This window comes from Oncorhynchus mykiss, chromosome 5, assembly GCF_013265735.2.
Source record: "Oncorhynchus mykiss isolate Arlee chromosome 5, USDA_OmykA_1.1, whole genome shotgun sequence".
NCBI classification, from domain to species: Eukaryota; Metazoa; Chordata; class Actinopteri; order Salmoniformes; family Salmonidae; genus Oncorhynchus; species Oncorhynchus mykiss.
The window spans coordinates 1,278,671-1,300,388 of NC_048569.1; the positions used below are offsets into that span (position 1 = coordinate 1,278,671).

Below are 21,718 nucleotides of genomic sequence, written 5' to 3' on the forward strand. Positions count from 1 at the left end.
CGTTCTCTTACCTGGCTTTTTTACCTTTACTGATACAGCAAAATAAAGCAATACTAGTCTGTTTCATTGTCCTCATACGTCAGAACAACTCGTAAACTGCCTGGATGTGTTGTCATTTGTCACTAACATTCTAACACTGTGTTGTGGTATGTGTTGTTGTTGTGGTGTGTGTTCTGTTTGTTGTCTTACTCATGTTGTAGCGTTGGGAAGTCATTGGTTGGTTGTCCTGCCAGCCTATCCTGTTAGGAGGCTAAAGGTCAGGTCATCTGTATAGCGGCTCATGTCTCTCTCTCCGCCAGGACATCGTCAGGAGGAATGATATGTTTGTGACGATGTTAAACGCCCGTTTTTCAGTCCGTTGTCCTGTCTGTCTCTCCTCACTGCATGACTGACCTAACTGAAATGCTTCTCTCTCTCTTTCGGTCTCTCTGTCTCTCCTCTCCTCTTCTCTGTGTGTCTGTCCTGCATTAAATCGTCTCTGTTTTCTCTTTAATTCTGCTTCCCCACTCAGGCGATTGTAAGTATAGCTTGGAGATCAGTCCTAGTTTAGACGCCTTACTTCGCTGCTCGCTGACAATGTGTAATAGTTTCATTCTATTATAGTTATATTAGTGCTTAAATACTTCAGGATTTTTGGCAGTGATCCTATTTATTTACTTCCCCAGAGTCAGATTTGTATTTTTTATATAACCTTTATTTAACTAGCAGAGTCAGTTATAGAACAAATCATTTTTTACAATGACGGCCTGCCCCGGACGACGCTGAGCCAGTTGTACGCGGCCCTATGGGACTCCCAATCACGGCCCGGTTGTGGTACAGCCTGGAATTGAACCAGGGTCTGCAGTGACGCCTCTAGCACTGAGTTGCCTTAGACCACGGCGCAACTGGGAAGCCCAGATGGACTCGTGGGTACCGTTTTATGTCTCGGTGTCCAGCAAGAAGGAAGTTAGAGGTAGTTTTGTGAGCCAACGCTAACTAGCGTTAGCGCAATGACTGGAAGTTTATAGGTATCTGCTATCATGCCAGCAGATGCCCATAGACTTCCAGTCATTGTGCTAATGCTAGTTAGCGATTGCTCTAGTGCTAGTCAGCAACTTCCTTCAAAACTGCACGCAGAGACATGAATGTTATCCGGGAGTTCATCGGACTCTGGGGAAGTAGATAACGGCCCTTTTTAAGAAGTGCCTTTTCAATCTACAGTCCCTTCTGGTGGTCTCGATGTAAATCAGGGTGCCTCTAGTCTCTATAGAAGCTTTGTTTCCGAGCTACACTCTTATGTCATACCACATGAGGTATCAATCTTAACTGCTTAATCTGTACATTCATTCATTCATTTTTAGAAATGTAAGGAAAATACATTATAATGTCCAGGACTCTTTCATTTTCTTCACGGTAATCAAAACCTGGAAATCAATATGGCAACATCAAATATGTCGCAACGTAATTCCAAGCCATCCGATGTGATGAGATGTAATTTATCTCAATGTGTTTATCTCGTTGTGAATCAGAAAAGGGAACATTCACCAACCCATAGGCCTACATGATATCATTGCTGCTTTTACAACGCCCTCTGATGAAATTACTGCAACCAACATTGTTTTTATTTATGTTTTTGTTTTTTAAAGTCAATCATTCTGAAGAAGAAAAATGATGCTCACATGTAAGTAACGTTTTTATCTATTGTGAAATGTTATTTTTTATTTATTTTTGTTAAATTAAGATTGGACGTTTGCAAGTTTGGTCAGATGGATTGAAGATGATGCTTGTTTGTGACGCCCTGACCGATTGTGGCGTTTCCTGACTGTCTGTTGCTGATGTTGTGTTCTCTAAAAGGGAGAAGTTACGGGAAGTGAACAGTGAACTGCAGAAGAAGTGTGCGCACATCGATGACTTGGAGCCCAAGTACACCTCTAGTTGTAAGTTATTCATTTATTACTTCTCATTGAACTTGTTAATTTAAATATATAATAATAATAAACTCTAGTAGAAGACCAATAGAACTCTAGTAGAAGACCAATAGAACTCTAGTAGAAGACCAATAGAACTCTGTAGTAGAAGACCAATAAAACTCTGTAGTAGAAGACCAATAGAACTCTGTAGTAGAAGACCAATAGAACTCTGTAGTAGAAGACCAATAGAACTCTGTAGTAGAAGACCAATAGAACTCTAGTAGAAGACCAATAGAACTCTAGTAGAAGACCAATAGAACTCTAGTAGAAGACCAATAGAACTCTAGTAGAAGACCAATAGAACTCTAGTAGAAGACCAATAGAACTCTAGTAGAAGACCAATAGAACTCTAGTAGAAGACCAATAGAACTCTGTAGTAGAAGACCAATAGAACTCTGTAGTAGAAGACCAATAGAACTCTGTAGTAGAAGACCAATAGAACTCTGTAGTAGAAGACCAATAGAACTCTGTAGTAGAAGACCAATAGAACTCTGTAGTAGAAGACCAATAGAACTCTGTAGTAGAAGACCAATAGAACTCTAAACTATAGTAGAAGACCAATAGAACTCTGAACTCTAGTAGAAGACCAATAGAACTCTAATAGAAGACCAATATAATTATGTAGTAGAAGACCAATATAACTCTAGTAGAAGACCAATAGAACTCTAGTAGAAGACCAATAGAACTCTAGTAGAAGACCAATAGAACTCTAAACTCTAGTAGAAGACCAATAGAACTCTGTAGTAGAAGACCAATAGAACTCTGTAGTAGAAGACCAATATAACTCTGTAGTGGAAGACCAATAGAACTCTGTAGTAGAAGACCAATAGAACTCTAATAGAAGACCAATATAATTATGTAGTAGAAGACCAATAGAACTCTGTAGTAGAAGACCAATAGAACTCTAAACTCTAGTAGAAGACCAATATAACTCTAGTAGAAGACCAATAGAGCTCTAGTAGAAGACCAATAGAACTCTAAACTGTAGTAGAAGGCCAATAGAACTCTCTAGTAGAAGACCAATAGAACTCTAAACTATAGCAACATATACCAACATACACCACATCATAGATCACATTAAGTGAAAGACAGTTTTAAGAAGTGTTTCTTGAGCTCAGACTTAAAGGCATTGAGTTCATTCCAGGGCAAGGGGCCGAGACAGCAGAATGCTCGGTCACCCATTGTTTTTAAGCATGTCTTTAGAGTCTTTGATCATTTGACCAGAGTGACCGGGAAGACTGTTTCGTCCTGAGGAGTTCACTGAGGTATTGGGGACCAGAGGCATTGAGAGTTTTGAAGACTAACAGGAAGTTGATTCTGAATATGGTGGGCAGCCAGTGGAGAGAGGCTCGAAGGGGCGTGATGTGGTTAGACTTCTGGGTTCCTGTGAGGACCCTGGCAGCGCTGTTCTGCACAAGCTGTTGTTGAGTTGCTGGAGGTTGTTTGACATCCAGGCCTTGATGTCATCCAGACAGCTGGTGAGGGTGTTAATGGACGAGAGGAAGTGCAGGGTGGTTTTTATGTAGATCTGTTTGTCGTCAGCGTAGCAGTAGAAGTGGATGCTGTGTTAAATGATTAGGAGACCAAGGGGGAACGTGTAGATTATGAGTAGGATTGGACCTAAGACGGAGTCTTGAGGGACACCACAGGTAATTGTGGTGGGTTCTGACTTGGCATTTCCTATGGCAACATATTGTGTGCTGTTGGTAAACTGGTGAACCAGTTTAATGACAGTACTGTCAATCCAGGAGGATGTCGATGGCGGAACTGAGGACGAGGATGTTCGGGAGTCCACTGTCAGTTGACATGAGGAAGGGGTTTACACCTCTGACGAGGGCTGTTTCTGTACTGTGGTTAGGCCTGAAACCGGATTGGACAGTCTCAGAGGTCATTGGAGGTCAAGTTTGACTAGATGTTTGTTGACTTGTTGATCAGTTCCGTTATAAAATGTCTGAGAGTGGAGGAACAAGATTTCAGTAGCAGGTGGACCTGGTGTAACATCAGGTTTCAGTAGCAGGTGGACCCGGTGTAACATCAGGTTTCAGTAGCAGGTGGACCTGGTGTAACATCAGGTTTCAGTAGCAGGTGGACCTGGTGTAACATCAGGTTTCAGTAGCAGGTGGACCTGGTGTATCATCAGGTTTCAGTGAGGTCAGAGATGACAAGCTCGCCTGTGATGACAAGGGCTAATGTATGATTGTGGGTGAGAACAAATATATAAAAATGTGGATTTTCGCAGATGCTTTTATCCCAAGGTTACTTAGCTGTACGTTCTCAACCCTTTCCCTTTCCTTTCATTTCTATGAACTTTGTGTAACTCTTTGGTGTTTTGTTTTGTCTCTCTTTCCAGCCCAGAAAGTAGAGGAACTGGAAGAGGCGTTAAAGAAGAAGGATGAAGACATGAAGCAGATGGAGGACAGATATAAGAAGTACCTGGAGAAGGCTAAGAGTGTTATCCGGACCCTGGATCCTAAGCAGAACCAGGGCTCGGCACCAGAGGTCCAGACCCTGAAGAACCAGCTGCAGGAGAGGGAAAGGATGCTGCACTCTCTAGAGGTACCAGGGGCTGGGTTATGGTTTAGGGGTTAGGATGTAGGAGGTAGTGTTAGGTTTGGGCATGGGGAGGGGATGGAGGAGAGGTTAGGGTTGGGGAGGGGATGGAGGAGGTGGTTAGAGTTGGGGAGGGGATGGAGGAGGGGGTTGGGGAGGGGATGGAGGAGGTGGTTAGAGTTGGGGAGGGGATGGAGGAGGGGGTTGGGGAGGGGATGGAGGAGGTGGTTAGAGTTGGGGAGGGGATGGAGGAGGGGATGGAGGAGGTGGTTAGAGTTGGGGAGGGGATGGAGGAGGTGGTTAGAGTTGGGGAGGGGATGGAGGAGGTGGTTAGAGTTGGGCAGGGGATGGAGGATGGGGTTGGGGAGGGGATGGAGGATGGGGTTGGGGAGGGGATGGAGGAGGTGGTTAGAGTTGGGGAGGGGATGGAGGAGGTGGTTAGAGTTGGGGAGGGGATGGAGGAGGGGGTTGGGGAGGGGATGGAGGAGGTGGTTAGAGTTGGGGAGGGGATGGAGGAGGGGTTGGGGAGGGGATGGAGGAGGGGGTTGGGGAGGGGATGGAGGAGGGGGTTGGGGAGGGGATGGAGGAGGGGGTTGGGGAGGGGATGGAGGAGGTGGTTAGAGTTGGGGAGGGGATGGAGGAGGTGGTTAGAGTTGGGGAGGGGATGGAGGAGGTGGTTAGAGTTGGGGAGGGGATGGAGGAGCTGGTTGGGGAGGGGATGGAGGAGGTGGTTAGAGTTGGGGAGGGGATGGAGGAGGGGTTGGGGAGGGGATGGAGGAGGGGGTTAGAGTTGGGGAGGGGATGGAGGAGGGTGTTGGGGAGGGGATGGAGGAGGGGGTTGGGGAGGGGATGGAGGAGGTGGTTAGAGATGGGGAGGGGATGGAGGAGGTGGTTAGAGTTGGGGAGGGGATGGAGGAGGGGGTTGGGGAGGGGATGGAGGAGGTGGTTAGAGTTGGGGAGGGGATGGAGGAGGTGGTTAGAGTTGGGGAGGGGATGGAGGAGGGGGTTGGGGAGGGGATGGATGGAGGAGGGGGTTGGGGAGTGGATGGAGGAGGGGTTAGGATGGAGGAAGGGTTAGGATGGAGGAGGGGTCGGGGAGTGGATAGAGGAGGCGTTAGGATGGAGGAAGGGTTAGGATGGAGGAAGGGTTGGGGAGTGGATAGAGGAGGTGTTAGGATGGAGGAAGGGTTAGGATGGAGGAGTGGATGGAGGAGGGGTTAGGATTGAGGAAGGGTTAGCATGGAGGAGGGGTTAAGGTTTGGGAGTGGATGGAGGAGGGGTTAGGATGGAGGAAGGGTTAGGATGGAGGAGGGGTTGGGGAGTGGATGGAGGAAGGGTTAGGGTTGGGGAGTGGAGTGGATGGAGGAGGGGTTAGGGTTGGGGAGTGGATGGAGGAGGGTTTAGGATGGAGGAGGGGCTAGGGTTGGGGAGTGGATGGAGGAGGGGTTAAGATGGGGGAGGGGTTAGGATGGAGGAGGGTTTAGGGTTAGGATGGAGGAGGGGTTAGGGTTGGGGAGTGGATGGAGGAGGGGTTAGGGTTAGGATGGAGGAGGGGTTGGGGAGTGGATGGAGGAGGGGTTAGGGTGGAGGAGGGGTTAGGATGGAGGAGGGGTTAGGATGGGGGAGGGGTTAGGGTTAGGATGGAGGAGGAGGGGTTAGGGTTAGGATGCAATCCAACATGTAGTAGTAGACAGCCAATCCAACATGTAGATACAGCCCTGTCTTTAGTAGTAGACAGCCAATCCAACATGTTGATACAGCCCTGTCATTAGTAGTAGACAGCCAATCCATGTAGATACAGCCCTGTCATTAGTAGTAGACAGCCAATCCAACATGTAGATACAGCCCTGTCATTAGTAGTAGACAGCCAATCCAACATGTAGATACAGCCCTGTCATTAGTAGTAGACAGCCAATCCAACATGTAGATACAGCCCTGTCATTAGTAGTAGACAGCCAATCCATGTAGATACAGCCCTGTCATTAGTAGTAGACAGCCAATCCATGTAGATACAGCCCTGTCATTAGTAGTAGACAGCCAATCCATGTAGATACAGCCCTGTCATTAGTAGTAGACAGCCAATCCAACATGTAGATACAGCCCTGTCATTAGTAGTAGACAGCCAATCCATGTAGATACAGCCCTGTCATTAGTAGTAGACAGCCAATCCATGTAGATACAGCCCTGTCATTAGTAGTAGACAGCCAATCCAACATGTAGATACAGCCCTGTCATTAGTAGTAGACAGCCAATCCATGTAGATACAGCCCTGTCATTAGTAGTAGACAGCCAATCCAACATGTAGATACAGCCCTGTCATTAGTAGTAGACAGCCAATCCAACATGTAGATACAGCCCTGTCATTAGTAGTAGACAGCCAATCCATGTAGATACAGCCCTGTCATTAGTAGTAGACAGCCAATCCATGTAGATACAGCCCTATCATTAGTAGTAGACAGCCAATCCAATTGTTTCTTAAAAGTAGTCACTTTCTAAGATCTGTGTTCAAATGTTGTTTTTTTAAAGTTGTCATTTTTTGGGGATCTGTATTCAAACAATTGTATTCACCTCCAAAGTAATGATTTGCTATACATGTGGAGTGACCTAACCCAGAAATGAGTCACTTTCCATAAGAAATAGTTAAAACTATAATTATCCCAGATCTGATACTGACACATTACTACATTTACCCTCAATGTCGCTGTACTCAGACTCGTTTACTAACCTACTGTTCCTCTGTTGATCTCCCTCTACAGAAAGACTACGACAAGACCAAGGCTCAGAGAGACCAGGAGGAGAAACTCATAGTGTCTGCCTGGTACAACATGGTGTGTTTCGTTATATTGTACCAGCACTGTATTACATGTTAGTCATCGTACTCATCGGGTTGCTGTTTCCTCAATATACATACTACCGTTCTCCACACTCTCGTGCTACGAGTGCATTCTCCCAGGACGTTCTCTTGAGTACGAGAGTGTGGAGAACGCATATAACATTACATTAGAGAAGCACTCCCCCTACTGTATTACCTCACGCTGAGCAGCACTCCCCCTACTGTATTACCTCACGCTGAGCAGCACTCCCCCTACTGTATTACCTCACGCTGAGCAGCACTCCCCCTACTGTATTACCTCACGCTGAGCAGCACTCCCCCTACTGTATTACCTCACGCTGAGCAGCACTCCCCCTACTGTATTACCTCACGCTGAGCAGCACTCCCCCTACTGTGTTACCTCAGCACTCCCCCTACTGTATTACCTCACGCTGAGCAGCACTCCCCCTACTGTATTACCTCACGCTGAGCAGCACTTCCCCTACTGTATTACCTCACGCTGAGCAGCACTCCCCCTACTGTATTACCTCACGCTGAGCAGCACTCCCCCTACTGTGTTACCTCAGCACTCCCCCTACTGTATTACCTCACGCTGAGCAGCACTCCCCCTACTGTATTACCTCACGCTGAGCAGCACTCCCCCTACTGTATTACCTCACGCTGAGCAGCACTCCCCCTACTGTATTACCTCACGCTGAGCAGCACTCCCCCTACTGTATTACCTCACGCTGAGCAGCACTCCCCCTACTGTATTACCTCACTCTGAGCAGCACTCCCCCTACTGTATTACCTCACGCTGCACCTCCCCCTACTGTATTACCTCACGCTGAGCAGCACTCCCCCTACTGTATTACCTCACGCTGAGCGGCACTCCCTCTACTGTATTACCTCACGCTGAGCAGCACTCCCCCTACTGTATTACCTCACACTGAGCAGCACTCCCCCTACTGTATTACCTCACGCTGAGCAGCACTCCCCCTACTGTATTACCTCACGCTGAGCAGCACTCCCCCTACTGTATTACCTCACTCTGAGCAGCACTCCCCCTACTGTATTACCTCACGCTGCACCTCCCCCTACTGTATTACCTCACGCTGAGCAGCACTCCCCCTACTGTATTACCTCACGCTGAGCAGCACTCCCTCTACTGTATTACCTCACGCTGAGCAGCACTCCCCCTACTGTATTACCTCACGCTGAGCAGCACTCCCCCTACTGTATTACCTCACGCTGAGCAGCACTCCCCCTACTGTATTACCTCACACTGAGCAGCACTCCCCCTACTGTATTACCTCACGCTGAGCAGCACTCCCCCTACTGTATTACCTCACGCTGAGCAGCACTCCCCCTACTGTATTACCTCACGCTGAGCAGCACTCCCCCTACTGTGTTACCTCAGCACTCCCCCTACTGTATTACCTCACGCTGAGCAGCACTCCCCCTACTGTATTACCTCACGCTGAGCAGCACTTCCCCTACTGTATTACCTCACGCTGAGCAGCACTCCCCCTACTGTATTACCTCACGCTGAGCAGCACTCCCCCTACTGTGTTACCTCAGCACTCCCCCTACTGTATTACCTCACGCTGAGCAGCACTCCCCCTACTGTATTACCTCACGCTGAGCAGCACTCCCCCTACTGTATTACCTCACGCTGAGCAGCACTCCCCCTACTGTATTACCTCACGCTGAGCAGCACTCCCCCTACTGTATTACCTCACGCTGAGCAGCACTCCCCCTACTGTATTACCTCACTCTGAGCAGCACTCCCCCTACTGTATTACCTCACGCTGCACCTCCCCCTACTGTATTACCTCACGCTGAGCAGCACTCCCCCTACTGTATTACCTCACGCTGAGCGGCACTCCCTCTACTGTATTACCTCACGCTGAGCAGCACTCCCCCTACTGTATTACCTCACACTGAGCAGCACTCCCCCTACTGTATTACCTCACGCTGAGCAGCACTCCCCCTACTGTATTACCTCACGCTGAGCAGCACTCCCCCTACTGTATTACCTCACTCTGAGCAGCACTCCCCCTACTGTATTACCTCACGCTGCACCTCCCCCTACTGTATTACCTCACGCTGAGCAGCACTCCCCCTACTGTATTACCTCACGCTGAGCAGCACTCCCCCTACTGTATTACCTCACGCTGAGCAGCACTCCCTCTACTGTATTACCTCACGCTGAGCAGCACTCCCCCTACTGTATTACCTCACACTGAGCAGCACTCCCCCTACTGTATTACCTCCCACTCCCCCTACTGTATTACCTCACACTGAGCAGCACTCCCCCTACTGTATTACCTCACGCTGAGCAGCACTCCCCCTACTGTATTACCTCACGCTGAGCAGCACTCCCCCTACTGTATTACCTCCCACTCCCCCTACTGTATTACCTCACGCTGAGCAGCACTCCCCCTACTGTATTACCTCACGCTGAGCAGCACTCCCCCTACTGTATTACCTCCCACTCCCCCTACTGTATTACCTCACACTGAGCAGCACTCCCCCTACTGTATTACCTCACGCTGAGCAGCACTCCCCCTACTGTATTACCTCCCACTCCCCCTACTGTATTACCTCACGCTGAGCAGCACTCCCCCTACTGTATTACCTCACGCTGAGCAGCACTCCCCCTACTGTATTACCTCACGCTGAGCAGCAGCACTCCTACTGTATTACCTCACGCTGAGCAGCACTCCCCCCTACTGTATTACCTCAGCACTCCCCCCTACTGTATTACCTCACGCTGAGCAGCACTCCCCCTACTGTATTACCTCACTCTGAGCAGCACTCCCCCTACTGTATTACCTCACGCTGAGCAGCACTCCCCCTACTGTATTACCTCATGCTGAGCAGCACTCCCCCTACTGTATTACCTCACGCTGAGCAGCACTCCCACTACTGTATTACCTCACGCTGAGCAGCACTCCCACTACTGTATTACCTCACGCTGAGCAGCACCCCCCCTACTGTATTACCTCACGCTGAGCAGTACTCCCCCTACTGTATTACCTCACGCTGAGCAGCACTCCCCCTACTGTATTACCTCACGCTGAGCAGCACTACCCCTACTGTATTACCTCACGCTGAGCAGCACTCCCCCCTACTGTATTACCTCACGCTGAGCATCACTCCCCCTACTGTATTACCTCACGCTGAGCAGCACTCCCCCTACTGTATTACCTCACGCTGCACCTCCCCCTACTGTATTACCTCACGCTGAGCATCACTCCCCCTACTGTATTACCTCACGCTGAGCAGCACTCCCCCTACTGTATTACCTCACGCTGCACCTCCCCCTACTGTATTACCTCACGCTGAGCATCACTCCCCCTACTGTATTACCTCACACTGAGCAGCACTCCCCCTACTGTATTACCTCATGCTGAGCAGCACTCCCCCTACTGTATTACCTCACGCTGAGCAGCACTCCCCCTACTGTATTACCTCACGCTGAGCAGCACTCCCCCTACTGTATTACCTCACGCTGAGCAGCACTCCCCCTACTGTTTTACCTCACGTTGAGCAGCACTTCCCCTACTGTATTACCTCACGCTGAGCAGCACTCCCCCTACTGTATTACCTCACGCTGAGCAGCACTCCCCCTACTGTATTACCTCACGTTGAGCAGCACTTCCCCTACTGTATTACCTCACGCTGAGCAGCACTCCCCCTACTGTATTACCTCACGCTGAGCAGCACTCCCCCTACTGTATTACCTCACGCTGAGCAGCACTCCCCCCTACTGTATTACCTCATGCTGAGCAGCACTCCCCCTACTGTATTACCTCATGCTGAGCAGCACTCCCCCTACTGTATTACCTCACGCTGAGCAGCACTCCCCCTACTGTATTACCTCACGCTGAGCAGCACTCCCCCTACTGTATTACCTCACGCTGAGCAGCACTCCCCCTACTGTTTTACCTCACGTTGAGCAGCACTTCCCCTACTGTATTACCTCACGCTGAGCAGCACTCCCCCTACTGTATTACCTCACGCTGAGCAGCACTCCCCCTACTGTATTACCTCACGTTGAGCAGCACTTCCCCTACTGTATTACCTCACGCTGAGCAGCACTCCCCCTGCTGGATTACCTCCCACTCCCCGTACTGTATTACCTCACACTGAGCAGCACTCCCCCTACTGTATTACCTCACGCTGAGCAGCACTCCCCCTACTGTATTACCTCACGCTGAGCAGCACTCCCCCCTACTGTATTACCTCACGCTGAGCAGCACTCCCCCTACTGTGTTACCTCACGCTGAGCAGCACTCCCCCCTACTGTATTACCTCACGCTGAGCAGCACTCCCCCTACTGTGTTACCTCACGCTGAGCAGCACTCCCCCTACTGTGTTACCTCACGCTGAGCAGCACTCCCCCTACTGTGTTACCTCACGCTGAGCAGCACTCCCCCCTACTGTATTACCTCACGCTGAGCAGCACTCCCCCTACTGTATTACCTCACGTTGAGCAGCACTTCCCCTACTGTATTACCTCACGCTGAGCAGCACTCCCCCTACTGTATTACCTCCCACTCCCCCTACTGTATTACCTCACACTGAGCAGCACTCCCCCTACTGTATTACCTCACGCTGAGCATCACTCCCCCTACTGTATTACCTCACGCTGAGCAGCACTCCCCCTACTGTATTACCTCACACTGAGCAGCACTCCCCCTACTGTATTACCTCACGCTGAGCAGCACTCCCCCTACTGTATTACCTCACGCTGAGCAGCACTCCCCCTACTGTATTACCTCACGCTGAGCAGCACTCCCCCTACTGTATTACCTCACGCTGAGCAGCACTCCCCCTACTGTATTACCTCACGCTGAGCAGCACTCCCCCTACTGTATTACCTCACGCTGAGCAGCACTCCCCCTACAAAATATTGTAGTCAGGCAACATATGGAGATGAAAATAGGCAACATTTAATTCTGAAGTCGGAGTGTATTTTCTCTCGCTTCAGCTCAAATAATGGCCGCCGTTGATTTCAAGACATTTTACATTTGATTTCTTACGTGGTTGCCTCATATTTCTGTCCATACATTTCGCTGAAGCTTGTTGCATCCTTCAAAATGTGTCCAAGCGGAGTCCGTGATCCGTTTCGCATACTTTGATTTGTACTCATGAAGCCTACCATCCCGTGCTCGGGGCACGGTAGTATATTAAGAAACACCCATAGTGTCGGCCTGCTACAACATGGTACATATTTATCCCAGACTGTATTACCACAGATGGAACAAAGAGCCATCATGTTTCACCAGATGTCTAAATTATGTGAAGCATCCGTTTTGAAATTTCACTACCAAATATGGTGATGAGAGGAAGCCCAGTGGCCGGCAGTGGGATAAGATTGAGTTAGATGGATTTTCGCCGACATTCTGCAAATTTTCTCATGTAACATTTAATCTCCATACAGTTTTCTGTTCCCAAAACTTCAATCTGTTACGAACAGAGTGGACTAAAAAAGTTTCAATAAATTGAATTGTTTACAAGGTGTTCAAGGGCGAATTGAGTTATTGCACACGCGCACTTCACAGAGTAGGCGTTCCATAACAGAAATATGCAAATATATGCTAGAACGCGCCAATAGGATCTCGCTAGTTCGTGCTTGGCTCTGCCCTCCTCCTTGCTTGTTCTGCCCACTACGATTACTTTGCTCCCCTTAGAAACGACAGGCTGTCTTTCTTGGGTTAGTTATAAAAATAAAATATGATATGTTGTTACTCCTGTCAAACACTAGAGGGCGCTGTAGGATTTCCTATGCCACTTTAATTATTATTTTTTTTAACCTTTATTTTAACAGGCAAGTCAGTTAAGAACAAATACTTATTTACAGTGATGGCCTAGGAACAGTGGGTTAACTGGTCTAGGAACAGTGGGTTAACTGGTCTAGGAACAGTGGGTTAACTGGTCTAGGAACAGTGGGTTAACTGGTCTAGGAACAGTGGGTTAACTGGCCTAGGAACAGTGGGTTAACTGGTCTAGGAACAGTGGGTTAACTGCCTGTTCAGGGGCAGAACGACAGATTTCTACCTTGTCAACTCAGGATTCGATCCAGCAACCTTTCGTTTACTGGCCCAACGCTCTAACCACTAGGCTACCTGCCTCTCGAAATGAAAACTCCATGGATATAACAAGCAAAATATAGTGGTGCTGGCTTCAGAGTTTTGAGTCAAAAATGAGAAGAAAACTCACATAGCAGACACAGGGGATTTAACCAACATCTTTTAATGAATATGTGTCTTAATGAACCCCCCCCTCCCCCCCCCCCAGGGCATGGCTCTACAGAAGAAGGCAGCAGAGGACCGTCTGGCCAGTACGGGTTCCGGACAGTCCTTCCTGGCCCGCCAGAGACAGGCTACCAGCACACGCCGCTCTTACCCCGGATACCCGGGACCCCAGTCCGCCACCGCCAGGTAGACATGGCGCCGTGACTCTTCAACCCGACCTTTGACCTCCGACCCTTCCAGGCCAGGTACCACCACGGCCAGGTAGACATGGCACCCTGACCCCTACCTGAACCTTTTCCCCCCCCCCCGACCCCTGACCCCGTGCAGGTGTCCATCAGGACACACAGTCCAGTTGTATGGGTGTCGGCTGAGCTAAGTGATCCCGTGTTCACTGGACCGGTTCAGGATAAATCCTCTGATGCTCCTTTGTTCTCTGTCCACAGTCCTTCAGTCTTCCTTTTAAATCTGGTTACCTGGATTTATTATCAATAATTATTATGCACATTTCTGTAAAACGATGTTACCTGTTCTGTTCATCTACTTCTGTTTGGAATCCTCCTATCTATGTAACACAAGAGTAGAGATGCGATGTTGTTGTTGTTGTTGTTGTTGTTGTTGTTGTTGTATTTTAACCCTTATGAAAAGAAACACAGAGAATATTTTCATATCTATTGCTTGAATGCGCTTTAGTTTTGGAGACGGTATATCCACTATGTATAGGGCTTGTGACCAGGTGATATCTTTAAACCCAGTACAGTACATAGTATGTGTTAAGTGTGTTCAGTCTCTTAGGCAGTCTTTGTTTTATGTGTAGTCTGTTTTATGTGTAGTCTGTTTTACGTGTAGTCTGTTTTACGTGTAGTCTGTTTTACGTGTAGTCTGTTTTATGTGTAGCCTGTTTTACGTGTAGTCTGTTTTACGTGTAGTCTGTTTTATGTGTAGTCTGTTTTATGTGTAGTCTGTTTTACGTGTAGTCTGTTTTACGTGTAGTCTGTTTTACGTGTAGTCTGTTTTACGTGTAGTCTGTTTTACGTGTAGTCTGTTTTATGTGTAGCCTGTTTTACGTGTAGTCTGTTTTACGTGTAGTCTGTTTTACGTGTAGTCTGTTTTACGTGTAGTCTGTTTTACGTGTAGTCTGTTTTAGTCAGTCTTTGTTTTACGTGTAGTCTGTTTTACGTGTAGTCTGTTTTATGTGTAGTCTGTTTTATGTGTAGTCTGTTTTACGTGTAGTCTGTTTTACGTGTAGTCTGTTTTACGTGTAGTCTGTTTTAGTCAGTCTTTGTTTTACGTGTAGTCTGTTTTACGTGTAGTCTGTTTTACGTGTAGTCTGTTTTACGTATAGTCTGTTTTACGTGTAGTCTGTTTTACGTGTAGTCTGTTTTACGTGTAGTCTGTTTTACGTGTAGCCTGTTTTACGTGTAGTCTGTTTTCGGCAGTCTTTGTTTTACGTGTAGTCTGTTTTACGTGTAGTCTGTTTTATGTGTAGTCTGTTTTATGTGTAGTCTGTTTTACGTGTAGTCTGTTTTACGTGTAGTCTGTTTTACGTGTAGTCTGTTTTAGGCAGTCTTTGTTTTATGTGTAGTTTGTTTTACGTGTAGTCTGTTTTACGTGTAGTCTGTTTTACGTGTAGTCTGTTTTACGCGTAGCCTGTTTTACGTGTAGTCTGTTTTACGTGTAGTCTGTTTTACGTGTAGTCTGTTTTACGTGTAGTCTGTTTTACGTGTAGTCTGTTTTATGTGTAGTCTGTTTTATGTGTAGTCTGTTTTACGTGTAGTCTGTTTTACGTGTAGTCTGTTTTACGTGTAGCCTGTTTTACGTGTAGTCTGTTTTACGTGTAGTCTGTTTTACGTGTAGCCTGTTTTACGTGTAGTCTGTTTTACGTGTAGTCTGTTTTACGTGTAGTCTGTTTTACGTGTAGTCTGTTTTACGTGTAGTCTGTTTTAGGCAGTCTTTGTTTTATGTGTAGTCTGTTTTATGTGTAGTCTGTTTTACGTGTAGTCTGTTTTACGTGTAGTCTGTTTTACGTGTAGTCTGTTTTAGGCAGTCTTTGTTTTACGTGTAGTCTGTTTTAGGCAATCTTTGTTTTACGTGTAGTCTGTTTTAGGCAGTCTTTGTTTTATGTGCAGTCTGTAGTTGGCCTCCACTAAACTGGGAACTAGCAGTAGAGTAGGAATTATACACATACTGCATTTACAGAACAGAACAAAGATTCATATTGATCAAGTGTTTCTCCTGAAATGAAGGGAAACCTCTTCCCCTGTAGACTCCTGTTCTCAAATCAACCAGTAGTCATTATCGATTATTTATGAATCAATAGTTTATTGATTGATTATTGTGAACGAGTGAGTGTCTCTCCCTATTATCCTGTGTTGCATGAGGAAATACCAAACTGTCCTCTCTTTTTGTCCTCTAGATCCACACTAGTAACTAACACGATGCACAGCTGTAACTGTCCCATATGAACCCGTCTGCATGCTAACAGTCCATACCCACTATCTATGCACTGGACCTAGTCAAACAGTGGCTATGATGTTGTATGCATAGCATAGCAAAAAGCCATTTGAAGTGGTTTGCAATACAAACGTAAAATAACCACTGCTGCCACACAAGGAGGTATATTATAAACTTTACAAGGAGGAGGATTATAAACTTTACAGGGAGGAAGATTATACACTTTACAGGGAGGTGGATTATCAACTTTACAAGGAGGAGGATTATAAACTTTACAGGGAGGAGGATTGTAAACTTTACAGGGAGAAGGATTATAAACTTTACAGGGAGGTGGTTATAAACTTTACAGGGAGGAGGATTGTAAACTTTACAGGGAGGAGGATTATAAACTTTAAAGGGAGGAGGATTATAAACTTTACAGGGAGGAGGATTATAAACTTTACAGGGAGGTGGTTATAAACTTTACAGGGAGGAGGATTATACACTTTACAGGGAGGAGGATTATAAACTTTACAGGGAGGTGGATTATCAACTTTACCGGGAGGAGGATTATAAACTTTACAGGGAGGAGGATTATAAACTTTACAGGGAGGAGGAATATGAACTTTACAGGGAGGTGGTTATAAACTTTACAGGGAGGAGGATTATAAACTTTACAGGGAGGAGGATTATAAACTTTACAGGGAGGTGGTTATAAACTTTACAGGGAGGAGGATTATAAACTTTACAGGGAGGAGGATTATAAACTTTACAGGGAGGAGGAATATGAACTTTACAGGGAGGTGGTTATAAACTTTACAGGGAGGAGGATTATAAACTTTACAGGGAGGAGGATTATAAACTTTACAGGGAGGTGGTTATAAACTTTACAGGGAGGTGGTTATAAACTTTACAGGGGGGAGGATTATAAACTTTACAGGGAAGAGGATTATAAACGTTACAGGGAGGAGGATTATAAACTTTACAGGGAGGTGGATTATAAACTTTACAGGGAGGAGGATTATAAACTTTACAGGGAGGAGGATTATAAACTTTACAGGGAGGAGGATTATAAACTTTACAGGGAGGAGGATTATAAACTTTACAGGGAGGAGGTTTATGAACTTTACAGGGAGGAGGTTTATGAACTTTTCAGGGAGGAGGATTATACATTTTACAGAGAGGTGGTTATAAACTTTGGTATCTCTCCAGGAACAGGGTTGGAGAGTCCTGGACTAGATAGATGTAAACCTACAGGATGGTATCTCTCCAGGAACAGGGTTGGAGAGCCCTGATCTAGATATATGTAAACCTACAGAATGGTATCTCTCCAGGAACAGGGTTGGAGAGCCCTGGTCTAGATATATGTAAACCTACAGGATGGTATCTCTCCAGGAACAGGGTTGGAGAGCCCTGGACTAGATTGATGTAAACCTACAGGGCGGCAACATGGCTGTTTAGTGGTTTCTAGTGGCACAGCAAATGTGTCTATATTCTGGTGAAAGATCTGTGGTAGTTGAGAACTGTTCATGGCTTTGATCCCCTCCTTCATTCACCCTCTATCAGACCGTTTTAATCATGATCTGCTGTATCATTATAACCAAACCTCTTACTGGTTGTTGTTGTCCTCTCTCTCTCTCTCTCTCTCGACTCCTCTCTCTCTCTCGACTCCTCTCTCTCTCTCGCCTCCTCTCTCTCTCTCTCTCTCTCTCTCTCTCTCTCTCTCGACTCCTCTCTCTCTCGACTCCTCTCTCTCTCTCTCGACTCCTCTCTCTCTCCTTTCTCTCTCTCTCTCTCCTTTCTCTCTCTCTTTCTCTCCTCTCTTTTCCCTCCTCTCTCCCTCCTCTCTTTCTCTCTCTCTCTTTCCCCTCCTCTCCCTCTCCCTCCTCTCTCTCTCTTTTCCCTCCTCTCTCTCTCTCCTCTCTTTTCCCTCCTCTCCACAGTGATGACATTACATGACCAGCGCAGGCAGGGGTGATGGGCGGGTGCATGACCATGGCTTAATAATGAGCTGAGCTGAAAATAACCCTTCATCAATTCAACACTAACCCTCAACTCTAACGGAGGACGGGCCGGGGCGGGCGGGCCCAGATTATGCCCAGGACTGAGGGGGGGGGGGGGCTGAGGGCTCTCTACAGACCCAGACGGCGCCGCCCTCTCAGAGGCCACCCTAACCTACCCCCCCCCCCCTCCTCCTTCACTCACAGACCTGCATCTGCTTGCGAACCTCTATCGTCATGACATACTCTGAGACAACAACAGTAGTCTCTAGTGGGGTAACGGGGAGAGCTGGAGCTAGGGCTGGGGATGAACAAACAAAAAAAACATTTTAAAGATTCTTCATGGAAACCTCTTGTTCTAAATGTGTGGTGCAAAGCGAGGACTACATGGAAGACAGTGTTATTCTTAGTGACCGGATGGTTTTCTGTAGACTTTGACAATGACGATGATCAAGCGACTAGCAATACATGGTTACTGTACTGTAAACCTGGTGTGTATCTGTTGGGTGTTCCACTCACTTCTCTCTCTTTGTGTTTCACTGGGTCTGAGAGATAAAGAGCAATATCATCATTTATTTATCACATGATCCTCTAATCAAACGTTGTATATACTGAGTGTACAAACATTAGACTCTGGACTCTACAAGGTGGACTCTACAAGGTGGACTCTACAAGGTGGACTCTACAAGGTGGACTCTACAAGGTGGACTCTACAAGGTGGACTCTACAAGGTGGACTCTACAAGGTGGACTCTACAAGGTGTCGAAAGTGTTCCACAGGGATGCTGGCCCATGTTAACTCCAATACTTCCCACTGTTGTTCCAAGTTGGCTGGATGTCTTTTGGGTGGTGGACAATTCTTGATCCACATGGGAAACTGTTGAGTGTGAAAACCCCAGCAGGGTTAAAGTTCACGACACAAACCGGTGCGTCTGGCACCTACTACCAAACCCTGTTCAAAGGAACTTAAATGTGTTGTCTTGCCCATTCACCCTCTGAATGGTACACAGACACAATCCATGTCTCAATTGTCTCAAGGCTTAAAAATCCTTCTGTAACCTGTCTCCTCCCCTTCATCTACCCGGTGTCCCATGTCTAAATCAGGCCCTGGTGTCCCACGTCTAAATCAGGCCCTGGTGTCCCACGTCTAAATCAGGCCCTGGTGTCCCACGTCTAAATCAGGCCCTGGTGTCCCACGTCTAAATCAGGCCCTGGTGTCCCACGTCTAAATCAGGCCCTGGTGTCCCACGTCTAAATCAGGCCCTGGTGTCCCACGTCTAAATCAGGCCCCGGTGTCCCACGTCTAAATCAGGCCCCGGTGTCCCATGTCTAAATCAGGCCCTGGTGTCCCATGTCTAAACCAGACCCGGATTCAAACTGTTCCAGAGTTGAGTTGGGGGGGGCTCTATGTCACGGAAAGAGCAGGTGTTCTTAATGTTTTGTACACTCAGTCTAGATCTAGATGTTCAGTTTCCATGTATTTCTGTTTAAGTGTTCTGATGACTTAACCTCTATGAAAGGAGTGCTCTGCTTCTTTATTTCACTGATAATAACCTTGATGTGTTTCTCTCTCTAAATGGTGGAGGGTATTGGTAGAAGAGATCACATGCTTCTATCTAGCCTTTATGACTTTGATATGAATTCCTGTTTTTATTTGACAAACATATGCAGTATTGACTTAGATTCATACAAACATATGCAGTATTGACTTAGATTCATACAAACATATGCAGTATTGACTTAGATTCATACATTTCCTACATTGTATAAAATGTGTAAAACCTTTCTCTAACCTTTTTTATAAAACAAGTAGGCTTGTTGATAGGATGCCATGGCAGAGCCTTTTTGAAAAATACAGCAAGATGGTCGACGCAGTAAGACTTCCCTGTCCCGGGTCGTGGTTCATTAGCAGATGGCCCACGTAGTAAGACTGCCCTGTCCCGGGTCGTGGTTCATTAGCAGATGGCCCACGTAGTAAGACTGCCCTGTCCCGGGTCGTGGTTCATTAGCAGATGGCCCACGTAGTAAGACTGCCTTGTCCCGGGTCGTGGTTCATTAGCAGATGGCCCACGTAGTAAGACTGCCTTGTCCCGGGTCGTGGTTCATTAGCAGATGGCCCACGTAGTAAGACTGCCCTGTCCCGGGTCGTGGTTCATTAGCAGATGGCCCACGTAGTAAGACTGCCCTGTCCCGGGTCGTGGTTCATTAGCAGATGGCCCACGTAGTAAGACTGCCCTGTCCCGGGTTGTGGTTCATTAGCAGATGGCCCACGTAGTAAGACTGCCCTGTCCCGGGTCGTGGTTCATTAGCAGATGGCCCACGTAGTAAGACTGCCCTGTCCCGGGTCGTGGTTCATTAGCAGATGGCCCACGTAGTAAGACTGCCCTGTCCCGGGTCGTGGTTCATTAGCAGATGGCCCACGTAGTAAGACTGCCCTGTCCCGGGTCGTGGTTCATTAGCAGATGGCCCACGTAGTAAGACTGCCCTGTCCCGGGTCGTGGTTCATTAGCAGATGGCCCACGTAGTAAGACTGCCCTGTCCCGGGTCGTGGTTCATTAGCAGATGGCCCACGTAGTAAGACTGCCCTGTCCCGGGTCGTGGTTCATTAGCAGATGGCCCACGTAGTAAGACTGCCCTGTCCCGGGTCGTGGTTCATTAGCAGATGGCCCACGTAGTAAGACTGCCCTGTCCCGGGTCGTGGTTCATTAGCAGATGGCCCACGTAGTAAGACTGCCCTGTCCCGGGTCGTGGTTCATTAGCAGATGGCCCACGTAGTAAGACTGCCCTGTCCCGGGTCGTGGTTCATTAGCAGATGGCCCACGTAGTAAGACTGCCCTGTCCCGGGTCGTGGTTCATTAGCAGATGGCCCACGTAGTAAGACTGCCCTGTCCCGGGTCGTAGTTCATTAGCAGATGGCCCACATAGTAAGACTGCCCTGTCCCGGGTCATGTTCATTAGGCACCAAACGTTAGAAAACGGACTGAAACAGGGATGTTCTACCTCCACCTGTCCAGTATAAAACACTCATGTTAGTACAATAACAAACAAACGTTTTAATTTTTTATTTAACCTTTATTTAACTAAGCAAGAACAAATTCTTATTTACAATGACGGCCTACCCCGTTCAAACCCTCCCCTAGCCCGGACGACGCTGGGCGGGTCCCGGGATCGAACCCGGGTCTATAGTGATGCCTCTAGACCCGCTGCGCCACTAATGAACACGACCTCAGAAGTGGCACCAATGGACAGACGGGTAGGAAGTCAAAGAGGATCTTTCCTATCATGTTATATCCTGAACATGTTGAAAGTGCTTTCGCCTCGAGTGTAAAAACCAACCGGTGTGAGGAAGAGTAGACTTGTTGACTTATTGACTTGTTGACTTGTTGCTGATACTGTGTGTTTTTCAGCTCATAACAAAAAGATGTGTCCATATTATTATGTAACTTTGTATGGCTTTTACTACTTGTGTTAAATACTAGTGTCCAGACATGATTATGATTGGTAGGGCATCGTGTCTCTACTTGTGTTAAATACTAGTCTCCTGACATGTGGTGATTATGATTGGTAGAGCAACGTGTCTCTACTTGTGTTAAATACTAGTCTCCTGACATGTGGTGATTATGATTGGTAGAGCAACGTGTCTCTACTTGTGTTAAATACTAGTCTCCTGACATGTGGTGATTATGATTGGTAGAGCAACGTGTCTCTACTT

At 47.4% G+C, this 21,718-nt stretch overlaps 1 protein-coding gene across 8 annotated transcripts in view; it reads left to right on the forward strand.

Moving 5' to 3' along the window:
- The window catches only part of LOC110523075 (protein Hook homolog 3), a 75,820-nt gene extending 57,008 nt beyond the window's left edge, over window positions 1-18,812 (forward strand). The window contains exons 17-24 of one of the 8 annotated variants that reach the window (XR_005051609.1): window positions 512-517; window positions 1,626-1,660; window positions 1,834-1,916; window positions 4,300-4,505; window positions 7,256-7,327; window positions 13,621-13,763; window positions 17,951-18,682; window positions 18,753-18,812. Coding sequence is in view for 3 of the 8 variants with exons in the window: in XM_036976584.1 (XP_036832479.1) it covers window positions 512-517; window positions 1,626-1,660; window positions 1,834-1,916; window positions 4,300-4,505; window positions 7,256-7,327; window positions 13,621-13,763; window positions 17,951-17,966 (561 nt within the window). In the remaining 5 variants the exon portion in view is untranslated. Of the gene's footprint in view, window positions 1-511; window positions 518-1,625; window positions 1,661-1,833; window positions 1,917-4,299; window positions 4,506-7,255; window positions 7,328-13,620; window positions 13,839-17,950; window positions 18,733-18,752 lie in introns of those variants that run through there. The other 7 variants (XR_005051610.1, XR_005051611.1, XR_005051612.1 and 4 more) reach the window with 7 other exon arrangements.
- Window positions 18,813-21,718: the final 2,906 nt, after the last annotated feature.